This window comes from Phyllobates terribilis, unplaced genomic scaffold, assembly GCF_046119375.1.
Source record: "Phyllobates terribilis strain yellow unplaced genomic scaffold, ASM4611937v1 Scaffold_3__8_contigs__length_932513732, whole genome shotgun sequence".
Classification (NCBI taxonomy): domain Eukaryota; kingdom Metazoa; phylum Chordata; class Amphibia; order Anura; family Dendrobatidae; genus Phyllobates; species Phyllobates terribilis.
This window is the reverse complement of record NW_027362763.1, coordinates 701,889,051-701,910,491: the sequence shown is the minus strand read 5'-3', so window position 1 is coordinate 701,910,491 and position 21,441 is coordinate 701,889,051. Positions and strand designations below refer to the sequence as shown.

The 21,441-nt window shown below is 42.0% G+C and overlaps 1 protein-coding gene across 1 annotated transcript in view; it reads left to right on the top strand.

The window, feature by feature from the left end:
- Positions 1-20,576, top strand: part of KCNK2 (potassium two pore domain channel subfamily K member 2) — a 169,962-nt gene extending 149,386 nt beyond the window's left edge. The window contains exon 7 of the mRNA XM_073671944.1: positions 15,265-20,576. Coding sequence (XP_073528045.1) covers positions 15,265-15,582 — 318 coding nt within the window. The 3' untranslated portion in view covers positions 15,583-20,576. The remainder of the gene's footprint in view (positions 1-15,264) is intronic.
- Positions 20,577-21,441: the final 865 nt, after the last annotated feature.

The following is a 21,441-nucleotide window of genomic DNA, read 5'->3' as shown; positions in this document are numbered from 1 at the left end:
GCTTGTGCCTCCAACGTCCCCCGAACAACAAGATGCAGGGTCCTTCAGAGGTTTGCAGCTGTGCATGCGCCATCCTGTCGACCTCCTCTATCCACTTCACACAAGCAGAAACGGCTCCAGTGGGCCAAACATTACGTGAAGACTGATTTCAAAACTGTTTTGTTCACGGATGAGTGCTGTGCAGCGCTCGATGGTCCAGATGGATGGAGTGGAGGATGGCTGGTTGATGGACACCCCACGCAAACACGGCTACAGCGCCAACAAGGAGGAGGTGGAGTAATGTTTTGGGCTGGAATCATGGGGAGAGAGATTGTCGGCCCCTTTAGGATCCCTGAAGGCGCTAAAGATGAACTCCATAATGTATGTGGATTTTCTCAAACAGCACTTCCTGCCATGGTTCAAGAAGAAGAACCGTGTATTTCACAGCAAGATCATTTTTCTGCATGATAATGCACCATCTCATGCTGCACATAAAACATCTGCATCTCTGGCTGATATGGGCATAAAAGGGGACAAACTTATAGTGTGACCCCCATGCTCCCCTGACCTCTACCCCATTCAGAACCTTTGGAGCATCATTAAAAGGAGTGTCTATGATGGCGGGAGGCAGTTCACATCTAAGCAACAGCTCTGGGAGGGTATTCTGTCCTCATGCAAAACAATTGAAGCAGAAACCATCCAAAACCTGACAAATTCAATGGACGAGAGAGTTCAGAAGCTCCTTTCGAACAAGGGGTCCTATGTGAAAATGTAACATCACCTAGAATAAAGTTTTGAGTTGAAAACTGTTTGATTTCAGTTTCTAACAACCTGCTAATGCTTATAATTTCAAAAATGACCATTTTTTTGGTCTTTATTAAAATGAAAAGGTTGATCGAAAAGTTTGGGGGATCTAAGAGTGTGGCAACCCAGTAGTCATGATTACTTCGAATTCTGACAATATGAGGGTCATGCTGCAGGTAGTGCAGCAAGAAGGCACTTATGTGCCTTGCGCATCTCGGAGCCCCAAAATTATTTTCCGGGCTAGATGCAGCTAAAAATTATTTTTAATTTTAAATCTGGTGAAGCTTTAGTATAGATGGCCTAATAGGATCAGTGCTGCACACTGCTACAAAGCCCAAATTATTTTCCAGTCAAGATACAGATAAACATGATTAGTAATTTGAAAGCTTAAAACGGTTGGTAGGGTGATTTTAACCAATCATCAAGCTTTTACTCTCCCCAGGATGACACAGGGGTAGAAAAGTCGTTTCGGATCCATGATTCGTTCATCTTTATGAACGTGAGTCTGTCTACATTATCAGTGGAGAGCCGCGTGCGCTTATCTGTCAGCACACCACCAGCAGCGCTGAACACACGTTCAGACAGAACGCTGGCTGCGGGGCATGACAAGATCTCCAAGGCGTAAGTGGCTAGCTCCGGCCATTTATCCAGATTGGAAGCCCAAAAAGAGCAAGGGTCCAGTGACACAGTCATGGCTTCAATGTTTACTTGGAGATACTCCTGTACCATCGTCTCTAGGCGTTGACTATGTGTCAGACTTCTTGTCTCCTGTGGCCTTGCAAAGGATGGGCTAAAAAAGTGGTGAAATGATTCCGCAAAATTGATGTTACCAGCAGATACTGTGGTTCTGTTACGGTTTGAGTGCTGAACACTTGACGGTCCCACGGTTGGCAAGTTGGAACTGTGAGATTCACTACGTGCACCACTGGTATTTTGTGGAAAAGCACATGTAAGATTCTGCAACAGTCTCTGCTGATACTCCTGCATGCGTGCATCCCTTTCTATGGCAGGAATAATTTCTGCAAATTTACTTTTGTACCGGGGATCTAACAGTGTGGCAACCCAGTAGTCAGGATTATTTCTAATTCTCACAATTCGAGGGTCATGTTGCAGGTAGTGCAGCAAGAAGGCACTCATGTGTGTTGCGCATCCAGGAGCACCAAGTCCCTGTTGTGTTGGTGGCGAGGTAACAATCATGCTTCCTTCCTCTGTCCTCTCCCCCCAACCTCGCACAACAGAAATGTGATCAAGGTCTCCCTCATCTGATGAGTCTTCCATCAGTTCGTCCTCCACTTCTTCCTGGGCTCCTGCACCTTCCTCACTAGTTTGGCTGCTACCATGCGCCCTGGAAAAACCATCTCCCCCACCCTCACATGCCTGCCGCCTTGGTGCTGCCGACCGTCTGGACCTTGGAGATGTTAGCCCTTCCGCATACAACTCCTCCTCCTCTACTTCCTCCACCTCCTCTTGTGCCACCACCTGACTCCGAATTCTGTTTAACATGTGCTCCAGCATGTAAATCACCGGAATAGTCATGCTGATAATGGCATCGTCAGCACTAAACATCTTCGTCGCCATTTCAAAACTGTGCAGAAGGGTGCATAGGTCCCTGATCTGAGACCACTCCTCCAGCGTGATTTGCCCCACCTCTGAATCTCGTTGGCCCAGGCTATACGTCAGAACGTATTGCACCAGGGCTTGTCGGTGCTGCCACAGTCGCTGCAACATGTGCAGAGTTGAATTCCACCGGGTAGGCACATCGCATTTTAGCCGGTGAAGTGGCAGGCCCAACGACTTCTGTAGAGATGTAAGTCGCTGAGCTGCGGGATGCGAACGGCGGAAGTGAGCACACAGCGACCGTGCCCTCTGCAGAAGGCCATCTAGTCTGGGATAGTGGGCTAAAAATTGCTGGACAACCAGGTTCAACACGTGAGCCATACAAGGCACGTGTGTGACATTGCCCCGGCGAAGGGCCGCACCCAGGTTTGCAGCATTGTCGCACACGGCCTTCCCTGGTTTCAGGTCCAGTGGAGACAACCATTCATGAAATTGGTTCTCCAGAGCTGACCACAACTCCTCAGCTGTGTGACTCACATTTCCCAGACATTTCAATGTAAAAACCGCCTGATGACGTTGAGCCCTACTGCCAGCATAGTAAGGAGGTGTGCAGGATCCCTTCTGCGCAGTTAGAAAGCTTGTGGCATGACCAGACAGGCTTTGGGTGCAGGTGGAAGACCGAGAGGAGGTTGAGGAGGCAGAAGCAGTGGAGGAACTTTGACATAAAGAGGATTGACGCACAACTCGTGGGGACGGCAAGACTTGGACAGCAGCCCCTTGTCCTGCTGTCACCATAGTTACCCAGTGCCCAGTCAGCGACATGTAACGCCCCTGTCCATGCCTACTCGTCCAAGTGTCTGTGGTGAAATGCACCCTGTCACACACAGAGTTTCTCAAAGAAGCGGTGATGTTGTGTGCGACATGCTGGTGGAGCACAGGCACACCTTTCTTTGAGAAGTAGTGCCGACTGGGCATCTGGTACTGGGGCACTGCGACGGACATAAGGTCTCGAAAATCCTCTGTGTCCACCAGGCGGAAAGGCAGCATTTCTGTAGCCAAGAGCTTGCAGATGGTGAAATTCAACCTCTTAGCTTTCTCATGGCTAGGAGGAAATGGTCTTTTACTTGTCCACATCTGAGGGACCGAGGGCTGGCTATTGTGCTTAGACGGGGTTGATAAGGGTGTCCCCGGCAAACTGCCGGTCTGTGAGGAAGATGCAGGCGGACATGTTAGGTTGCCTTGATCCAAAGGTGGTGCTATCGATGTCGGACAGCGCTCAACACCAGCTGGTGTTACCACCTCCAAAGAAAATGATGACCTGCCAATCACGCTGGCTGTTGCGGGTAAAGAGGTGGCAGGTCTGCGCCCCAAAACAGGTGTGACTGCTGTCCCCCCAGTCACAGAGGATGAAGAGGCCGCGGATGCACAAGTTATGGCAGACGGTGATTGGCCCGGCCGGCTAGGCCGCATTGTAGCACACTGAGCTTCCCACTGCAACTTATGCTTCATGTCCATGTGCCGGTTCATGCATGAAGTACTCAAACTATGTATTTTTTGGCCTCTACTTAGCTTTTGCTGACAAATGTTACAGATAACACGAGTTGGGTCATCTTTATCGATCTGAAAAAATGCCCAGGCTATGCAAGGCTTAGCACCCATGCGACCTGAAGAGCCACCACGACTTGTGGTGAGAGGCAGAGTTGTGTTTGAGGATGCAGTTGTTGACGTGCTTCCAGTACTACGTCTCTGTCCAGGAAGGCGCAACCTGACCTCGTCGTCACTAGCATCTTCCTCCACCTCCTCTGCTGACCTCATCTCTTGGCTGACTGTGGGTTGACAGTAAGTGGGATCTCCGACCTCATCATCATCACCCTGTGCGTTATCACACCCGTCGTCCTCAGAGCCAACCTGTTCCTGCCCTGACAAAAAACTAAAGTTGTCGCTCCAATCAGGTATTTGAGTCTTATCATCGTCTTCCTCATTGTCTCCACCAACAGGAGTTACAGTTTGGGAATGAGGGTCTACATTATGGTCAGAACCTTCTGCGTCTGGTCCTGGATCCGACTCATAAAGATTCTGGGCATCAGTGCAGATCATTTCCTCGTCTGGATTCACAGAAGCGCTGGAGTCGACCTCTGATTCCCAGGCTATAGTATGAGTAAACAGCTCTGCAGACTCAACCATCTGTTCTACCTCATACTCAGACGGGCAGCTGGAGATTTGGGAGCTGTGAGGAAGCAAGTGCGATTTGGGTGACACCTTTGAGGACTGGAGTATTTGTGATGTTGAAGTTGATGTGGAGGAGAGACCACTTAAAGGAGCACTTGATATCCGTTGAAGCACCTGCTGTTTTTGTGCCTCATCTGGAATTTGTAGCGATTGGCGTGGCCGTAAGAAAGGGATCTTATCACATTGTCCGCTAAAAGAAGTAGACATTTTAGTTTGGCTGGAAGATGGTCTTTCTTCTGCAGATGTTACTGTTGCTTTAACACCTACCCCACGGACACAACCTTTTTTCCCCTTCCCAACACGCCTATTCCCCTTTCCACCAGCAGCAGGCCTTTTTCCACTCATTTTGGTGGTTAACTAATTCACAACTCTGGAGTTGTTTGCACAAAAAAACAATGGATGGTAACCGAGCAGAGCTGAGTGGCCAAACTGTGGTATTAGGCCAAAACTATTGGCTGGGTTAGATGCAGAAAAAAATTATTTTGAATTTGCAACCTGATGGAGGTCAGTATAGATGGACTAACACAAATAGTCCCACACACTGCTAGAAGCCCAAATATTTTTTCAGAGGTACTGTAGATGCAGATAAAAATTATTTTTAATTTGCAACCTGATGGAGGTCAGTATAGATGGACTAATAGACCAAGTCCCACACACTGCTAGAAGCCCAAATATTTTTTCAGAGCTAGATGCAGAAAAAAATTATTTTTAATTTGCAACCTGATGGAGGTCAGTATAGATGGACTAATAGACCAAGTCCCACACACCGCTAGAAGCCCAACTATTTTTTCAGAGCTAGATGCAGAAAAAAATTATATTCAATTTGCAACCTGCTGGAGGTCAGTATAGAAGGACTAATAGAACAAGTCCCACACACTGCTAGAAGCCCAAATATTTTTTCAGAGCTAAATGAAGAAAAAAATTATTTTTAATTTGCAACCTGATGGAGGTCAGTATAGATGGACTAATAGACCAAGTCCCACACACTGCTAGAAGCCCAAATATTTTTTCAGAGCTAGATGCAGAAAAAAATTATTTTTAATTTGCAACCTGATGGAGGTCAGTATAGATGGACTAATAGACCAAGTCCCACACACCGCTAGAAGCCCAAATATTTTTTCAGAGCTAGATGCAGAAAAAAATTATTTTTAATTTGCAACCTGATGGAGGTCAGTATAGATGGACTAATAGACCAAGTCCCACACACTGCTAGAAGCCCAAATATTTTTTCAGAGCTAGATGCAGAAAAAAATTATTTTTAATTTGCAACCTGATGGAGGTCAGTATAGATGGACTAATAGACCAAGTCCCACACACCGCTAGAAGCCCAAATATTTTTTCAGAGCTAGATGCAGAAAAAAATTATTTTTAATTTGCAACCTGATGGAGGTCAGTATAGATGGACTAATAGACCAAGTCCCACACACCGCTAGAAGCCCAAATATTTTTTCAGAGCTAGATGCAGAAAAAAAATATTTTTAATTTGCAACCTGATGTAGGTCAGTATAGATGGACTAATAGACCAAGTCCCACACACTGCTAGAAGCCCAAATATTTTTTCAGAGCTAGATGCAGAAAAAAAATATTTTTAATTTGCAACCTGATGGAGGTCAGTATAGATGGACTAATAGACCAAGTCCCACACACTGCTAGAAGCCCAAATATTTTTTCAGAGCTAGATGCAGAAAAAAATTATTTTTAATTTGCAACCTGATGGAGGTCAGTATAGATGGACTAATAGACCAAGTCCCACACACTGCTAGAAGCCCAAATATTTTTTCAGAGCTAGATGCAGAAAAAAATTATTTTTAATTTGCAACCTGATGGAGGTCAGTATAGATGGACTAATAGACCAAGTCCCACACACTGCTAGAAGCCCAAATATTTTTTCAGAGCTAGATGCAGAAAAAAATTATTTTTAATTTGCAACCTGATGGAGGTCAGTATAGATGGACTAATAGACCAAGTCCCACACACCGCTAGAAGCCCAAATATTTTTTCAGAGCTAGATGCAGAAAAAAATTATTTTTAATTTGCAACCTGATGTAGGTCAGTATAGATGGACTAATAGACCAAGTCCCACACACTGCTAGAAGCCCAAATATTTTTTCAGAGCTAGATGCAGAAAAAAATTATTTTTAATTTGCAACCTGATGGAGGTCAGTATAGATGGACTAATAGACCAAGTCCCACACACTGCTAGAAGCCCAAATATTTTTTCAGAGCTAGATGCAGAAAAAAATTATTTTTAATTTGCAACCTGATGGAGGTCAGTATAGATGGACTAATAGACCAAGTCCCACACACCGCTAGAAGCCCAAATATTTTTTCAGAGCTAGATGCAGAAAAAAATTATTTTTAATTTGCAACCTGATGTAGGTCAGTATAGATGGACTAATAGACCAAGTCCCACACACTGCTAGAAGCCCAAATATTTTTTCAGAGCTAGATGCAGAAAAAAATTATTTTCAGTTTGCAACCTGATGGAGGTCAGTATAGATGGACTAATAGAATGATGCTATGCCCAAAAGATTTTACTTCACTAGGTGCAGTAAAAAAATTGGTATTCTATACACAGGTGGTATATCTTGCAACACAGATAGGCTACTCCACTGACTAACACACTCTGCAATAGGCCAAAAAGGATTAGCTTTGCTAGATTCAGCCAAATGCTGTGAAAAAAACTTGCACAGCACTGGCACAGACCTGCCTGGCAAAAACTGATAGGAGCTGATGTAACCTAGTCCTGAAAAGGACTCCAATTACAATTAGTCTTTACTCCCACAATCTATCTATTTAAGAGCACAGACCTCCCTGATAAAAGTCGTAGGAAATGCTGTAACCTAGTCCTTAAAAGGACTGCAATCACAACTATTCCCTACTCCCAAGCTATCTGTATATTTGTGCGAAAATTGGCTTGAAATTAACAAGGTATAGCGCACACAGCAACAGCGGTGCCGTCTAACACGCAGCTGCAGCAGTGAGAAAATGGTGGCGACGGGGAAAATGGCTTGGTCTTATAGGGCAAGGACATGTGACATACACTGCCAATCACACATGCCCTTGCTTGTGTGAAAAAAAGCACTTCGCTCTGTGTGTGCGCTGCTGATAGGCTGACAGATTGCACCTCCCCACTGCAAATGCGGGAAAGAGAAAAAAAAATGGAGATCTTCATTGTTCCTGCAGAGATCCATCCCCTGCCCCTCCCCCCCGCCCCGCTGTACACTCAAACTGCGTATTAACATTAATTTTCATCATTACTGAGAAAAAATCCAGTTATGATTTTGGTGCACGAACAGTTATCGAACATAACCTCGAACAGCCGAATTTTTCTCAAATTGTTCGTGTTCGCCGACCGGCTCGAACACCGCCCAAAACAGCTCGAATTTGAGATTGGCGAACAGTTCGAGTAGAACAACGCTCATCTCTACTTAGAAACTATGTAACCTATGTAATCTGGGTATTGTAAGACGCTTTCAGGGAAATATATGGCACTGTTTACCATTAAAAGGACAAAGTATAACACTAAGGTGATAAAGATGTTTCTTTGCAGACTCTGTATTAGGCTATTTTTGGGCCCTAGTTAGCATGGTTTATTATAATACATTATCTACCTACTCGAGGCATTGTTTACTAGGAAAGTGGCAATGTATACCACCCATTTTTACAACTTCTTTATGACTATTTTCTTAGCACAATTTAGCACCTGGGCTTTATAAGGGATATCTGGGAAATGTATGGCACTGTCTACCATTAAAGGGACACTATATAGTACTAAAGACGTACAGTGCCTTGAAAAAGTATTCATACCCTGTGAACTTTTCCACATTTTTTCACGTTACACCCACAAGCGTAAATGTTTTTTTATTTGGATTTTATGTGATTTACCAACAAAACGTAGCAAGTATTTGTGCAGTGTAAAGGAAATAATAAATGCTTTTCTAATTATTTTAAAAATATAAATCTGAAATTTGTGCTGTGCATTTGTACTCAGCCCACTTGTGTCAATACTTTGTAGGACCACTTCTTAATGAAATTACTGCGCAGTCTTTTGGGGTTTGACTCTACCAGCTTTGCACATCTAGAGGTGACATTTTTGCCCATTCTTCTTTGCACACTCGCTCTAGCGCAGTAAGATTGGATGGAGGTGTCCGTGAACAGCAATTTTCAAGTCTTGTCACAGATACTCAATGAAAATTAGGTCTGGCCATTTGAACACATGAATATGCTTTGATCTAAATCATTCCATTGTAGTTATGGTAGAATGTTTGGGGTGGTTATCCTGCTGGAAGGAAAACCTTTGCCCCAGTCCCACTTCTTTTGCAGCCTCCAATGGGTTTTCCTCCAGGATTGCCTAGTATTTAGCTCCATCCATCTTCCCATCAGCTTTGACTAACTTTCCTGTCTGTTGAAGAAAAGCATCCCGACAGCATGAAGCTATCACCACCATGTCTGATGGTGGGGATGGTGTTTTCAGGGTGATCTGCATTGTTAGTTTTTCGCCACACATAGCGTTTTGCATTTAGCCCAAAAAGTTCTACTTTGGTCTCAACAGTCCAGAGCATCTTCTTCCACATGCTCGCTGTGTCCCCTAGATGATTTTTGCAAACAACAAATGGGACTTTTAAGGCTTTTTTTTTCAAAAAAAAAAAATTTTTCTTGACACTCTTCCATAAAGTCCAGATCTGTGGAGAATATGATTAATAGTTGTCATGTGGTCAAATTCTCCCACTGGGATCTCTGAGGCTACTTCAGAGTGACGATGAGCTTCTTGGCTGCTTCTTTAATTAGTGCTCTCCTTGCTTGGACTGTCAATTTAGGTGGACAGCCATCTCTTGGTAGGCTTGAAGTTGTGCCATACTCCTTCCGTTTTTGGATGATGGATTGAACAGTGCTCCATGAGATGTTCGGAGCTTGGGCTATTTTATTATAACCTAACTCTGCTTTACTCTTCTCCACAACTTTATCCCTGACCCGTCTGGTGTGTTCCTTGCTTTTCATAATGCTGTTTGTTCCCTAATGTTCTCAAACAAACATCTTAGGCCTTCACAGAACAGCTGTAGTTATACACTCAGGTGGACTCAATATACTAATTATGTGGCATCTGGAGGCAATTCACTCAGGATTTTATTTAGGGGTCTCAAACTACTGGGGGGGCAGAATACAAATGCCCGCTGCAATTTTCAGATTTATATTTTTAAAATGATTAAAAAAATCATGTATCATTTCCTTTACACTTCACAATAACTTGCTACTTTGTATTAATATATCACATAAAATCCCAATAAAATACATTGAAAGTTTGTGGGTGTCATGTGAAAAAATGTGGAAAAGTTCACAGGGTATGAATACTTTTTCAAGGCATTGTATGTATGTGTGCCATAATATACTGTTTTCTTTACTGTAAGGCACTATCTGAGCAATGTATGGCACTGCTTACCAGTAATAGGGCACTGTTTAGCACTAATAAAGTGGTATATGTCCCTTTTTTTACTAGTACTATATGATGCTATTTTCTTGTTACTATTGTTTTTAGCACCATTTATCTGGCTGATATAAGGTGCTATCTGGGCAATGTATGGAGCTGTTTACCACTAAATGGGCACTATATGACACTAATAAAGTGACATGTATATATGATTTATTACAGGTACCGTATAAGACTATTTTCTTGGCATTATTTAGCACGGTTTATTGTAAGGCACGATCTAGGCAATTTACGGAACGGTTTATCAGTAAAGGGGTACTGCATAACACGGTCCCTTTTTTATATGTGCTATATGAAGCCATTTCTTGTTACTATTTAGGACTATTTATTTGGGCATTGTATGGCGCTACCTGGGAAATGTATGGCAGTGTTTATCATTAAAGGAACACTGTATGAAAAATAAAATGGTCTTATATTTCCCTTTTTTGCATGTACTTTATGATAGTATTTTCTTGGCACTGTGTAGCACTATTTATCTGGGCATTGTTTGGCGCAATCTGGGAAAGGAATGGCACTGTTTACCTGTAAAGGAGCACTGTTTGGCACTAATACGGAGGCATGTAATGTGTGGCTCATATTTTTTACAGATACTGTATGGGACTCTTTTCTTTGTCCTATTTAGCACTATTTATCTGGACATTGTATGGCACTATTTACAGTGGTGGCCAAAAGTATTGGCACCCCTGCAATTCTGTCAGATAATACTCAGTTTCTTCCTGAAAATGATTGCAATCACAAATTCTTTGGTATTATTAGCTTCATTTAATTTGCTTGCAAGGAAAAAACACAAAAGAGAATGAAGCAAAAATCAAATCATTGATCATGTCACACAAAACTCCAAAAATGGGCCAGACAAAAGTATTGGCACCCTCAGCCTAATACTTGGTTGCACAACCTTTAGCCAAAATAACTGCGAACAACCGCTTCCCGTAACCATCAATGAGTTTCTAACAATGCTCTGCTGGAATTGTAGACCATTCTTCTTTGGCAAACTGCTCCAGGTCCCTGATATTTGAAGGGTGCCTTCTCCAAACTGCCATTTTGAGATCTCTCTACAGGTGTTCTATGGGATTCAGGTCTGGACTCATTGCTGGCCACCTTAGAAGTCTCCAGTGCTTTCTCTCAAACCATTTTATAGTGCTTTTGGAAGTGTGTTTTGGGTCATTGTCCTGCTGGAAGACCCATGACCTCTGAGGGAGACCCAGCTGTCTCACACTGGGCCCTACATTATGCTGCAAAATTTGTTGGTAGTCTTCAGACTTCATAATGCCATGTACACGGTCAAGCAGTCCAGTGCCAGAGGCAGCAAAGCAACCCCAAAACATCAGGGAACCTCCGCCATGTTTGACTGTAGGGACCGTGTTCTTTTCTTTGAATGCCTCTTTTTTTTTCCTGTACACTCTATGTTGATGCTTTTTCCCAAAAAGCTCTACTTTTGTCTCATCTGACCAGAGAACATTCTTCCAAAACGTTTTAGGCTTTCTCAGGTAAGTTTTGGCAAACTCCAGCCTGGCTTTTTTATGTCTCGGGGTAAGAAGTGGGGTCTTCCTGGGTATCCTACCATACAGTCCTTTTTCATTCAGACTCCGACGGATAGTATGGGTTGAGACTGTTGTACTCTCAGACTGCAGGGCAGCTTGAACTTGTTTGGATGTTAGTCGAGGTTCTTTATCCACCATCCGCACAATCTTGCGTTGAAATCTCTCGTCAATTTTTCTTTTCCGTCCACATCTAGGGAGGTTAGCCACAGTGCCATGGGCTTTGAACTTCTTGATGACACTGCGCACGGAAGACACAGGAACATTCAGGTCTTTGGAGATGGACTTGTAGCCTTGAGATTGCTCATGCTTCCTCACAATTTGGTTTCTCAAGTCCTCAGACAGTTCTTTGGTCTTCTTTCTTTTCTCCATGCTCAATGTGGTACACACAAGGACACAGGACAGAGGTTGAGTCAACTTTAATCCATGTTAACTGGCTGCAAGTGTGATTTAGTTATTGCCAACACCTGTTAGGTGCCACAGGTAAGTTACAGGTGCTGTTAATTACACCAATTAGAGAAGCATCACATGATTTTTCAAACAGTGCCAATACTTTTGTCCACCCCCTTTTTTAGGTTTGGTGTGGAATTGTATCCAATTTGGCTTTAGGACAATTCTTTTTGTGTTTTTTCCTTGCAAGCAAATTAAATGAAGAGAATAATACCAAAGAATTTGTGATTGCAATCATTTTCAGGAAGAAACTGAGTATTATCTGACAGAATTGAAGGGGTGCCAATACTTTTGGCCACCACTGTATCTAGGCACGGTACTAGATGTCTATTTCTTTTTCATTGTTTTGAAAGAAAAAAATCTGTATATGGTCTATATATTACAGATCCATGTTAGTGTTTATACTGCACTTCTGCATGCTTTATATCATATATGTAGGATTTTTTAAGGAGTGAATATTAATCTATGAGAAAAACATGCCCCATAAGGACCCTATGAGCTGCCATACATGGTCTTTGCATTGCTGTGTGCACTAGATTTTCTTCATTTTTGTGCAATGATCATGACATCTATGGATTTTTTTAAAACCTTGATGACATTTCTACGGGAAAAAAAATCCTGAAACGGAAAATATCATTCTAATCTGGATCAAAGCGTCAGAAACATGAGAACACCATCTCATATATAGCGGCCGCTGTTCTTTAAGAATTATATTTTAAATTAATGGAAAATAAATGAGATCTAATTCTGCAGCCATTTATGTTTCCAGGAATATATATCTGTCTGTTTACCACCGCGTGCGAAGGACAAATTGAATCCAATTTTCACTAATGCAACAGAAATTCTCCTGATCAATCAGAATACAAAGTGCTCCCATAATTATGAAGTGTAGCGAGAGCTTAGAAGGGACAGAAGGAACTTCAATAAGACTCGATTTAATATATTCCTGTATACAAGACATTAGAAAATAATAATTATAGATTAGGTTTGCTCTGCGCCTCCGACTAAAACTCCGCTGACCTCTCTTATCATGACGCTTCACTCATTAATGCTCGTCTACCTGGAAGACCTAGAATGGAACGTAATGCAGAAATAATAATTACATTTTGCTGTAAATTGCTCCATGTTGCCTTTTAAAGGCGGCATGTCAGGATGAGTTCACTACAGAAACCAGTAGTATAGCTGTACAGGTCATAGCGCAACAATAAAAATGATACCTATCTTGTAGTGATCCGATGTGCCAGCGCTGAGAAATCAAGCTTTGAAGCCACATGCAAATTAGCCTGGAAGTGCAGTGGGCGTGTCAGTGCACTCATGGTGCATCAAATGCACTTCCAAGCTAATTTGCATGTGGCTTCAAAGCTTGATTTCTCAGCGCTGGCACATCGGATTACTACACGGCAGGTATCATTTTTATTGTTGTACTAGGAGCTATACAGCCATAGTACTAGTTTCAGCAGCAAAAATTATCCCGACAGACTAATTTTAAAAGGTATTTGGTCACCGATACTTATACAGGAAACCATAAGAGCATCTCCATCTTATGATCTGAAAAGTTTTACATAGTGGACCTAGAAGCTGCTAACTCCTGATCTGATTTATAGTTTTTTCCTATGAGCTTGTTGATCATTATTGGGGCATCACAACTACTTTACATGCAAAAAAATATCGAATATCATATTAAGATTCTCCGAAAGGATGAGACATAGCATAAAATATTGCATAGTCAGGACCTAAGACACTCTTTAGCTAAAGTAGAATACTCATGATCATTTTATTCTATTAGGGTGCTTACACATTGCATTTAGGCACCCGTTCAGTCGTCCCATTGGTGCTTGCGTCTGAACTCCCCGCAAAACGGAATTCGGGCGTATGTGCCGACGGGCCATAGACTATAATGGTCCCGACAGAGTCAATGTGTGCTCTAATGTGCATCATTTTCGGGCGCATACACCTACTGGAGGCGTACACCCAGACGCAGTCTACTAGTAGGCGCATACGCCCGAAAATGATGCACGTCAGAGCACACATTGACTTTGTCAGCACCATTATAGTCTATAGCCCTGTTGGCGCATACACCCGAATCCCATTCTTCCGGGAAGGGGGGGTTCGGACGCAAGCCACCAAGAATGGCAAGATGGGGTGAAAATGCAATGTGAAAGGAGCCTTAGGTCGGGTTTACATGCTGCATCTGCCACGTTTAGCCACAAACACACCCGCATATGGTGGATAATGGCCATATGATTCAGTGGGGTAAATGGAGATTTTGCCATAAAAATTGTGCAAACATTGGCCTCCGAATGTGGGCATAGTTTTGCATCTTCAGTGTAAAAACCATTAGAGAACAAAAGTTTGCATCTCCATGGTTGCCAACAACTAGAGTCATGTTTTATTGAGAGACAACAATGATATCTTGTTGGAAATTTCTCACCTTTGTTAACCCTAAGATTCCCCAAAACAATCCATATCCATATTTGTTATTGGCATTTAGTGGGCATATAAATGTCTTCGAGGAAGGTCTCCCAGTTTAAAGAGGTCTTCTCCCTCTTTGTTTCAGAGTCAAGAGCTGCTCTGCCCCAATTCTGGTGCGCCCAATGCATCTATGCATTACATGTAAAGCCATTTATTTGGCTTTCTTCTAGTGATAATAGTTTAGGATTGGAAAGCCACATGCCATGTGTTCTTTTTTTGTTAGATTGGTTCCCCAAGTTAATCTCATGTTGTCTTGTTGCTGGGATCACTAATAATTAAATGTGACTTTCTGAAGAACCTATCCACAGGGGAATTTAATTATTTCACATACCCTATTAAAATCATTGGGCCATGCATGTAGTGCTTGCTTGTCCTAGGTCCTCCAGAGCAAAAGATCCAAGTGGACGTTATCAGATAGTTTTCACTGAGGGCTTGTACTTCTTCTCCCTGTATGAGTTGCCCAATCATACAGGCCACAACATACTGGAGAAAGAAGAACACACCCCACCATAATTTAGTGCAGGTTTCTCCATGTGTGAGATGTAAAGATACAGCTCTAATCTCCTGGTCTAACCTCCTGTATGATTAGAAAGTGATGGCAGATTAGAACACAGATGACTCATCAAAGAATTCTATACCAAACTCAGAATAAGTGGGTTTTCTAAACCAAATGACCCCTTAATGACAATGTTATGCTTAATTGTGAACCAAATCTCTTACACTATCTCTATTTCTGTCTCCCCACAGGTTGGAGAGTTCAGGGCACACGCTGCTGAGTGGACAGCAAATGTAACAGCAGAGTTCAAGGAGACACGGAGGCGTCTAAGTGTGGAGATCTACGACAAGTTCCAACGGGCTACCTCTATCAAGCGAAAACTGTCTGCAGAGCTTAGTATGAGTCCAAGTCAAGAAATGACTCCTTGCAAGAGAACCTTATCGGTCAACCATCTGACCAGCGAGAAAGAAGTGCTGTCCTCGATGACGAGATGCGACAGCATGTACCTGAATGGATTGACTCCTCACTGTGCTGCTGAAGAGATTGCCGTCATTGAAAACATTAAGTAGTTCTCACCTACCGACTCCACCGTCGCCTAAAAACTACATTTGCCATAATAAAGACTACCAGCATTTTTAAAGCCTGCATGAGCTCGGAAAATGACAAAGACTAACTATCAACACTGTTACAGCTATCCAATATGTAGTTCAAAAAGACTCTGGAATTTCACAACGTCTGCTGCCTTTTGGTGCCCAGACTGTTTTATTTTTTTTTCTAATGTGCCATAATACATGCAATGTTATATAATATAATCTTAATAATTTTGGAAAAAAATAACCCAAAAATCTAGAAATTGGGATCTGACTGTCAAATGGAATGGACGGTCCATGGACTATGTTTTTGTAACTGGAGAAGTCGTTACGAAATACTGTACAGCCTATAACCTAAGAAACTTTCTATCAGTGCCTTATTCGCGCATAGATCACACAACCTCCATAGCTGTTATTTTTTTAATTTAGGCCTGAGGAATGTATTTTATTGGCAAATTCACTTTTGCTTGACGAGAGCGTACAATGGTGCCTCAATGCACGTGTCAGGAAAAGATGGAAGATGTCAGAAACTCTAAAGCCACAGCAGTCATAAGTGGAAGGTTAAACATCTGAAAACAAACATTTTTTGTTTTTTCTTTTTTTTTTGTGAGTGGAAAGGTCAAGATTATAACCCATGTTGCTAAAATAATTAATAAACTTAGCCATCATTGATGCCATGGCCTAGATTTCTCCAGTGGTAGTCAACTGTATATATGGTCATAAAGCTGGCTGGGCAAAAGTGAGATCCCAACTTAAATTGGCCCTATATTCCTTTCTCAAGGGTGGGAACATTTGGTTGCCCCTCCTTTTCACGGGTATAACAAACTTAGGAATCAAAGGAGGTCAAACCGGCAAAGATATGACATTGCCTTTCTTTCCTACAAACAATGTTGACAATTGAGAGTGATGTGTCCCGCTTTTTGCAAGAGTCCCAACTTTTTCATCAAGGTTACTTCCATTTTATGTAACCCTCTAGTAGTAACAAATTTTAGTAAAGAGGTTTTATATAAAAATCATATACATTTATGTTCGCAGGTCTTACAGTTGGGATCCATAACCAGCGACAAAGGAGGCTGACATTTTTGCTTTGGTTGAACCTGTGTTGTTATCTCATTTTTGGGCCCACAAAAATGGCTGGCTACATTAAGTTTTGGGTGATGATCGATCCATTTAAGGGCACTGAGCTGTCATTTTGAACTTCTTTCTTAATTTTACACTAGGAAGTATAGTTTGAGACTATGTAGAGCAATTTATGGGTTGACCTTGGATTAAAGGGTCTTCACTGGTTTACAATAATTTAAAAATTGAAAATCAAAAAGTCGTCAACAAGACTGATGATGACTGGAACGTTTATAAGGATTATGTACTTAAGTTCTAAATGAGGAACATATAACGGGTGAAATAAGTATTGAACACATCACCAATTTTCTAAGTAAATATATTTCTAAAGGTGCTATTGACATGACATTCTCACCAGATATCGGTAACAACCCACACAGGCAAAGAAATCAAACCATAGATGTCCATAAATTAAGTTATGTGTAATAATGAGAAATGACACAGAGTAAAAGTATTGAACATATGAAGAAAGAGAGGTGCAAAAAGCCACGGAAAGACATGACACCAGCTAAAATCTATCAGTAATTAGAAAGCAATCCTTCTACTTAGTGAAAAATAATATCAGCTGGTTCAACTGATGGACTAAAAAAAGGTGTCTCATTACCTAGGTACCACACAAGAAACATCTCATGATGAGTAAAACCAGTGAGCTGTCTCAACCTTATTGTTGCAAAACATACTGATGGAATTGGTTACAGAAGAATTTCTAAACTACAGAAGGTTCCAGTGAGCACTGTTGAGGCCATAATCCAGAAGTGGAAAGAACATCAATTCACTATAAACCGGCCACAACCAGGTGCTCCCTGCAAGATTTCAGACCGAGCATTGAAAAGAATTATCAGAAGAGTTGTCCAAAACCAAGGACCACCTGTGGAGAGCTACAGAAAGACCTGGAATCAACAGGTACAATTGTTTCAAAGAAAACTATAAGTAATGCACTCATCCTCCATGGCCTGTATGCACGTTCACCACACTAGATTCCATTGCTGAACAAAAACCATGTTCAAGCAAGTTTATAGTTTGCTCAACAACATTTAGACAAGCCTGTAAAATACTGGGAGGATATAGTCTGGTCAGATGATACCAAAATTAAACTCTTTGGATGTCATAGTACACACCATGTTTGGAAGCCAAAAGGCACTGCATATCCCCAAAAACACCATACCATCAGTGAAGTTTGGAGGTGGGAACATCATGGTGTGGGGCTGTTTTTCAGCATAAGGCACTAGCAAACTTCATATAATTGAAGGAAGGATGAATGGGCAAATGTACCAGGACATAAAAATCTGCTGCCATCTACCAGGATGATGAAGATGAAACGAGGGTGAACATTTCAGCAAGACAATGACCCCATACACAACCAAGGAAACTCTCAATTGGTTTCAGAGAAAGAAAATAAAGCTGCTAGACTGGCCGAGCCGATCACCGGACCTGAATCCAATTGAACATTTATGGAAGGAACTAAAGCTCAGAGTTCATAGAAGAAGCCCACGGGAAACTTCAGGATTTGAAAAGTGTTTGTGTGGAAGAATGGCCCAAAATCACAGCTGAGCAATGCATGCAACTAGTTTCTCCATACAGGAGGCATCTTGCAGCTGTCATCACCAACAAAGGCTTTTGTATGAAGAGTTAAATAAATTTCAGTAAGGGTGTTCAATACTATTTTCCCTGTGTCATTTCTCATTATTACACATAATTTGTGGACATCTATGGTGATTTCTTTGTCTGTGTTAATTGGATGGGTTGTTACCGACATCTAGTGAGAATTTCATGTCAATAGCACTTTTCGAAATTGACTGTATTTACTTAGAAAATTGGTGACATGTTCAATATTTATTTCACTAGCTATGTACTCAGTGATGTGTGGTCTAAGGGGAGGGACTATAATACAAGAGTTCTCCCTTAGGTGATCTGGGAATCACTGTGTCATGCCCCGCCCCCTCATGCCCCACCCCCTCATGCTCCGCCCTCTCATAACCTGTACTAGGTTTAAAATGTATCAATTTTGCCCTGTGAATTCTTTTTCTTATTTTTAATTCCTTTTGGATATTTCCTTTCTATATGCTATATTAACACATATGGAGGTAATAATGTGGTCCCTTATTTTAGATTATTCTCATCTATCAAGTGGGGAAACCAACTGTATAGAGCATATTCCTGGAAGTAGGGGCATAAATAAAGGGGTGTAGGGGAAGTGGATGCCTTGGGCTGCCTACCCCTTATAAGAAAACCAGTACTATATAAATTATATGTGACAGTTGGAGGACCCTATAGAAGATTTTATGTTGGGGCCTATAATCTCTGACTTCTATGTTCCATTTCCTGTCCTGTGCTTGATACAAGAGCGTGTTTTCTATGTTACCACTTCACCAATGCTGGAAAGGAGAAGGAGGCTGGCTTAGAGTTTGAAATATGCGGTCAGCCAGCCCCCTTCATACACAGCACAGATGGTGTGCCATTAAAGGCTGCTCATTCCTGTGTGGAGCACAAGGTCAGAAGATGAGTTTCTGAACCCAAGACCGAAGGAGCTAGCTAAAGATCAGGACTCTAAAATTACTATGTTAAGCACGATAATTTATGATTAATTAACTGGATAACCCGTTTAAATTTTCCTGATATACCAGAATATTCAGCAGGTTACTTTTTGATTTCAATCAGACTACTGGGTGTTCAAAAGGCTGGGATCCTTAGGACAAATCCCCTTTGTAATATATCAGGAAGGAAATGGCCATGGTGAACCTCAGAGGATTAATATAATTGCAAACTTACCCTTCTCTTAAAGGTCTACATCTGACCCTCAATGAGAAACGGTATCATCTCTGGCACAATAATTCTCACCTTAAGACTTAAAAAAAACAGTATATGACATTATCATCCTCTGCTAGAAAATGACCTGCTATCTGTCATAAAAATGTATTTTTTTTACCTGGTTTAAATGCCGCTGTTCTCCTGAATCCGGCGCTGTTTTTATTTTTTCCCTGCGCCTCTCCGTTCTTGAGATATGGCCCCCTTTTTCTTGTCTTTTTTTAGCCAACTGGGCACGTACTTTAAGAAGACACCCACAGAGAAGAGTTGAGTACCACGCCCACTTGACTAAAAGAACTAGATTTATATCAAAGGAAGAAGAGGCCATATCTCAGGAATGGAGAGGCGCAGGAAGAAAAGGAAAACATCGCCGGATTCAGGAGAACAGCGGCATTTATATCAGGCATAAAAAAAATAAAAACAAAACATTTAAGGCAAGTGATAGGTGAAGTTTAAAGGTAATGTTAGAGTGTGATTACAAATGTTATTAACTGGCTTCATAAATATACTGAAAAGTATCATTCTAGGACTTTTTTTTCTGCCTATAATATGCAAGTTTAATAAATCCTGGAAAGACAGTAATGAAACTAACGCATGAAAAGTAACCAGAAGAGACAAACGTATCCAAAGGCTCCAAGTATGAACCAACGAGTCTCCACGTAACAGCCCGGAGGACAGCTTCATTGCAATAAGATGTCCGGTGATGACATCCATCGTGCAGTATGGGCTGTAGCATTCAGAATGAGCAATATCCACAGGGCAGAATACTGTTATTACCACTTGACTTTTTTTTTCGTGTTTGCCCATTTTTGTTTTCTAACTCCTGTCTCGTAGAGGTAACATGGCTTCCACCTATGAGGCTGAACTAATGAGCACAGCACAAGGAACGTGTGCGAATAGTATTGCGACTGCCGAGATTGTAATGCAGATGATCAGTATGCCTGTACAATGTATCATTAGGAAATACAGAATGGACATTGATGATTTCATGGACAATGGAACACTCATGGAAGAGTTTTTAATTTTATTAAATTATATTTTACAAAACAGATGATTTATGTTCTGGTTTATTCATTTAACAGATATCCTCATAAGAGGCAATGTATATAAGTTAGTATGGCAGCTTGGGCCAAATACAAGTGAAATAGCGCCATCCTTGCCCTTGGTTCTGACTGGCATTACAAATTAAAATTAATGAGGATGAGTTGCAATATCAGATGTGGCCCCAAGCTGGAGCTGCTTTGAGATGAAGGCAAACATTTTTATTTTCATTCACCTTAACTGTCTTAGTGTCACGGGTGTGTCAGATGTAGCAGACAGTCATTCTGCAGCTGGTTGCAGAAGGTCACTTAGTTTGCCATTACAAACGCCTTCTAAAATATGTCTTACTCTAGGACCCAGCGGCTACCTCCCTCCTGCTCTGACACCCAGGCCTGGGTTTTTAAATACTTTCAGTTTGCCACAGGGAGGCGCCGGTGATATTCCCATGTGCCTTTGTGAAGGCTTGGAGCTATTGCAGTCTGCTTACTTCCTCTCTGGTGCTTGGAGGACGTTTGGTGTAAACTCTCTGAAGTCGGCTCAAGCTAAGTTGCTTCCCACTGTGCTTGTCTCCCTTGTCTTTAGTTGTTAGTGGGGACTGACCATTGCTCATCCCCCCTTCCCAATCCAGGGCCTAGCTCTAGGGAGATACAGGGCTTAGGTTTCCTGTGCGGCGATTGGTGAGGAACCAATATAGGGACGGTAGGGGAGACAGGGCGATATTAGATCAGCCTAGGAGGTCTCCACTCCCCCTTCCCCTAGTGTCTGGGCTCCCTTCCCCTCATTTTTTGTGTTACACTTTGTCTTTCCTACACTGTGCTTGACACTTAGCTGGACATGAGACTGCGGAAATTTAAAGGGATTGTCCCCAAAACA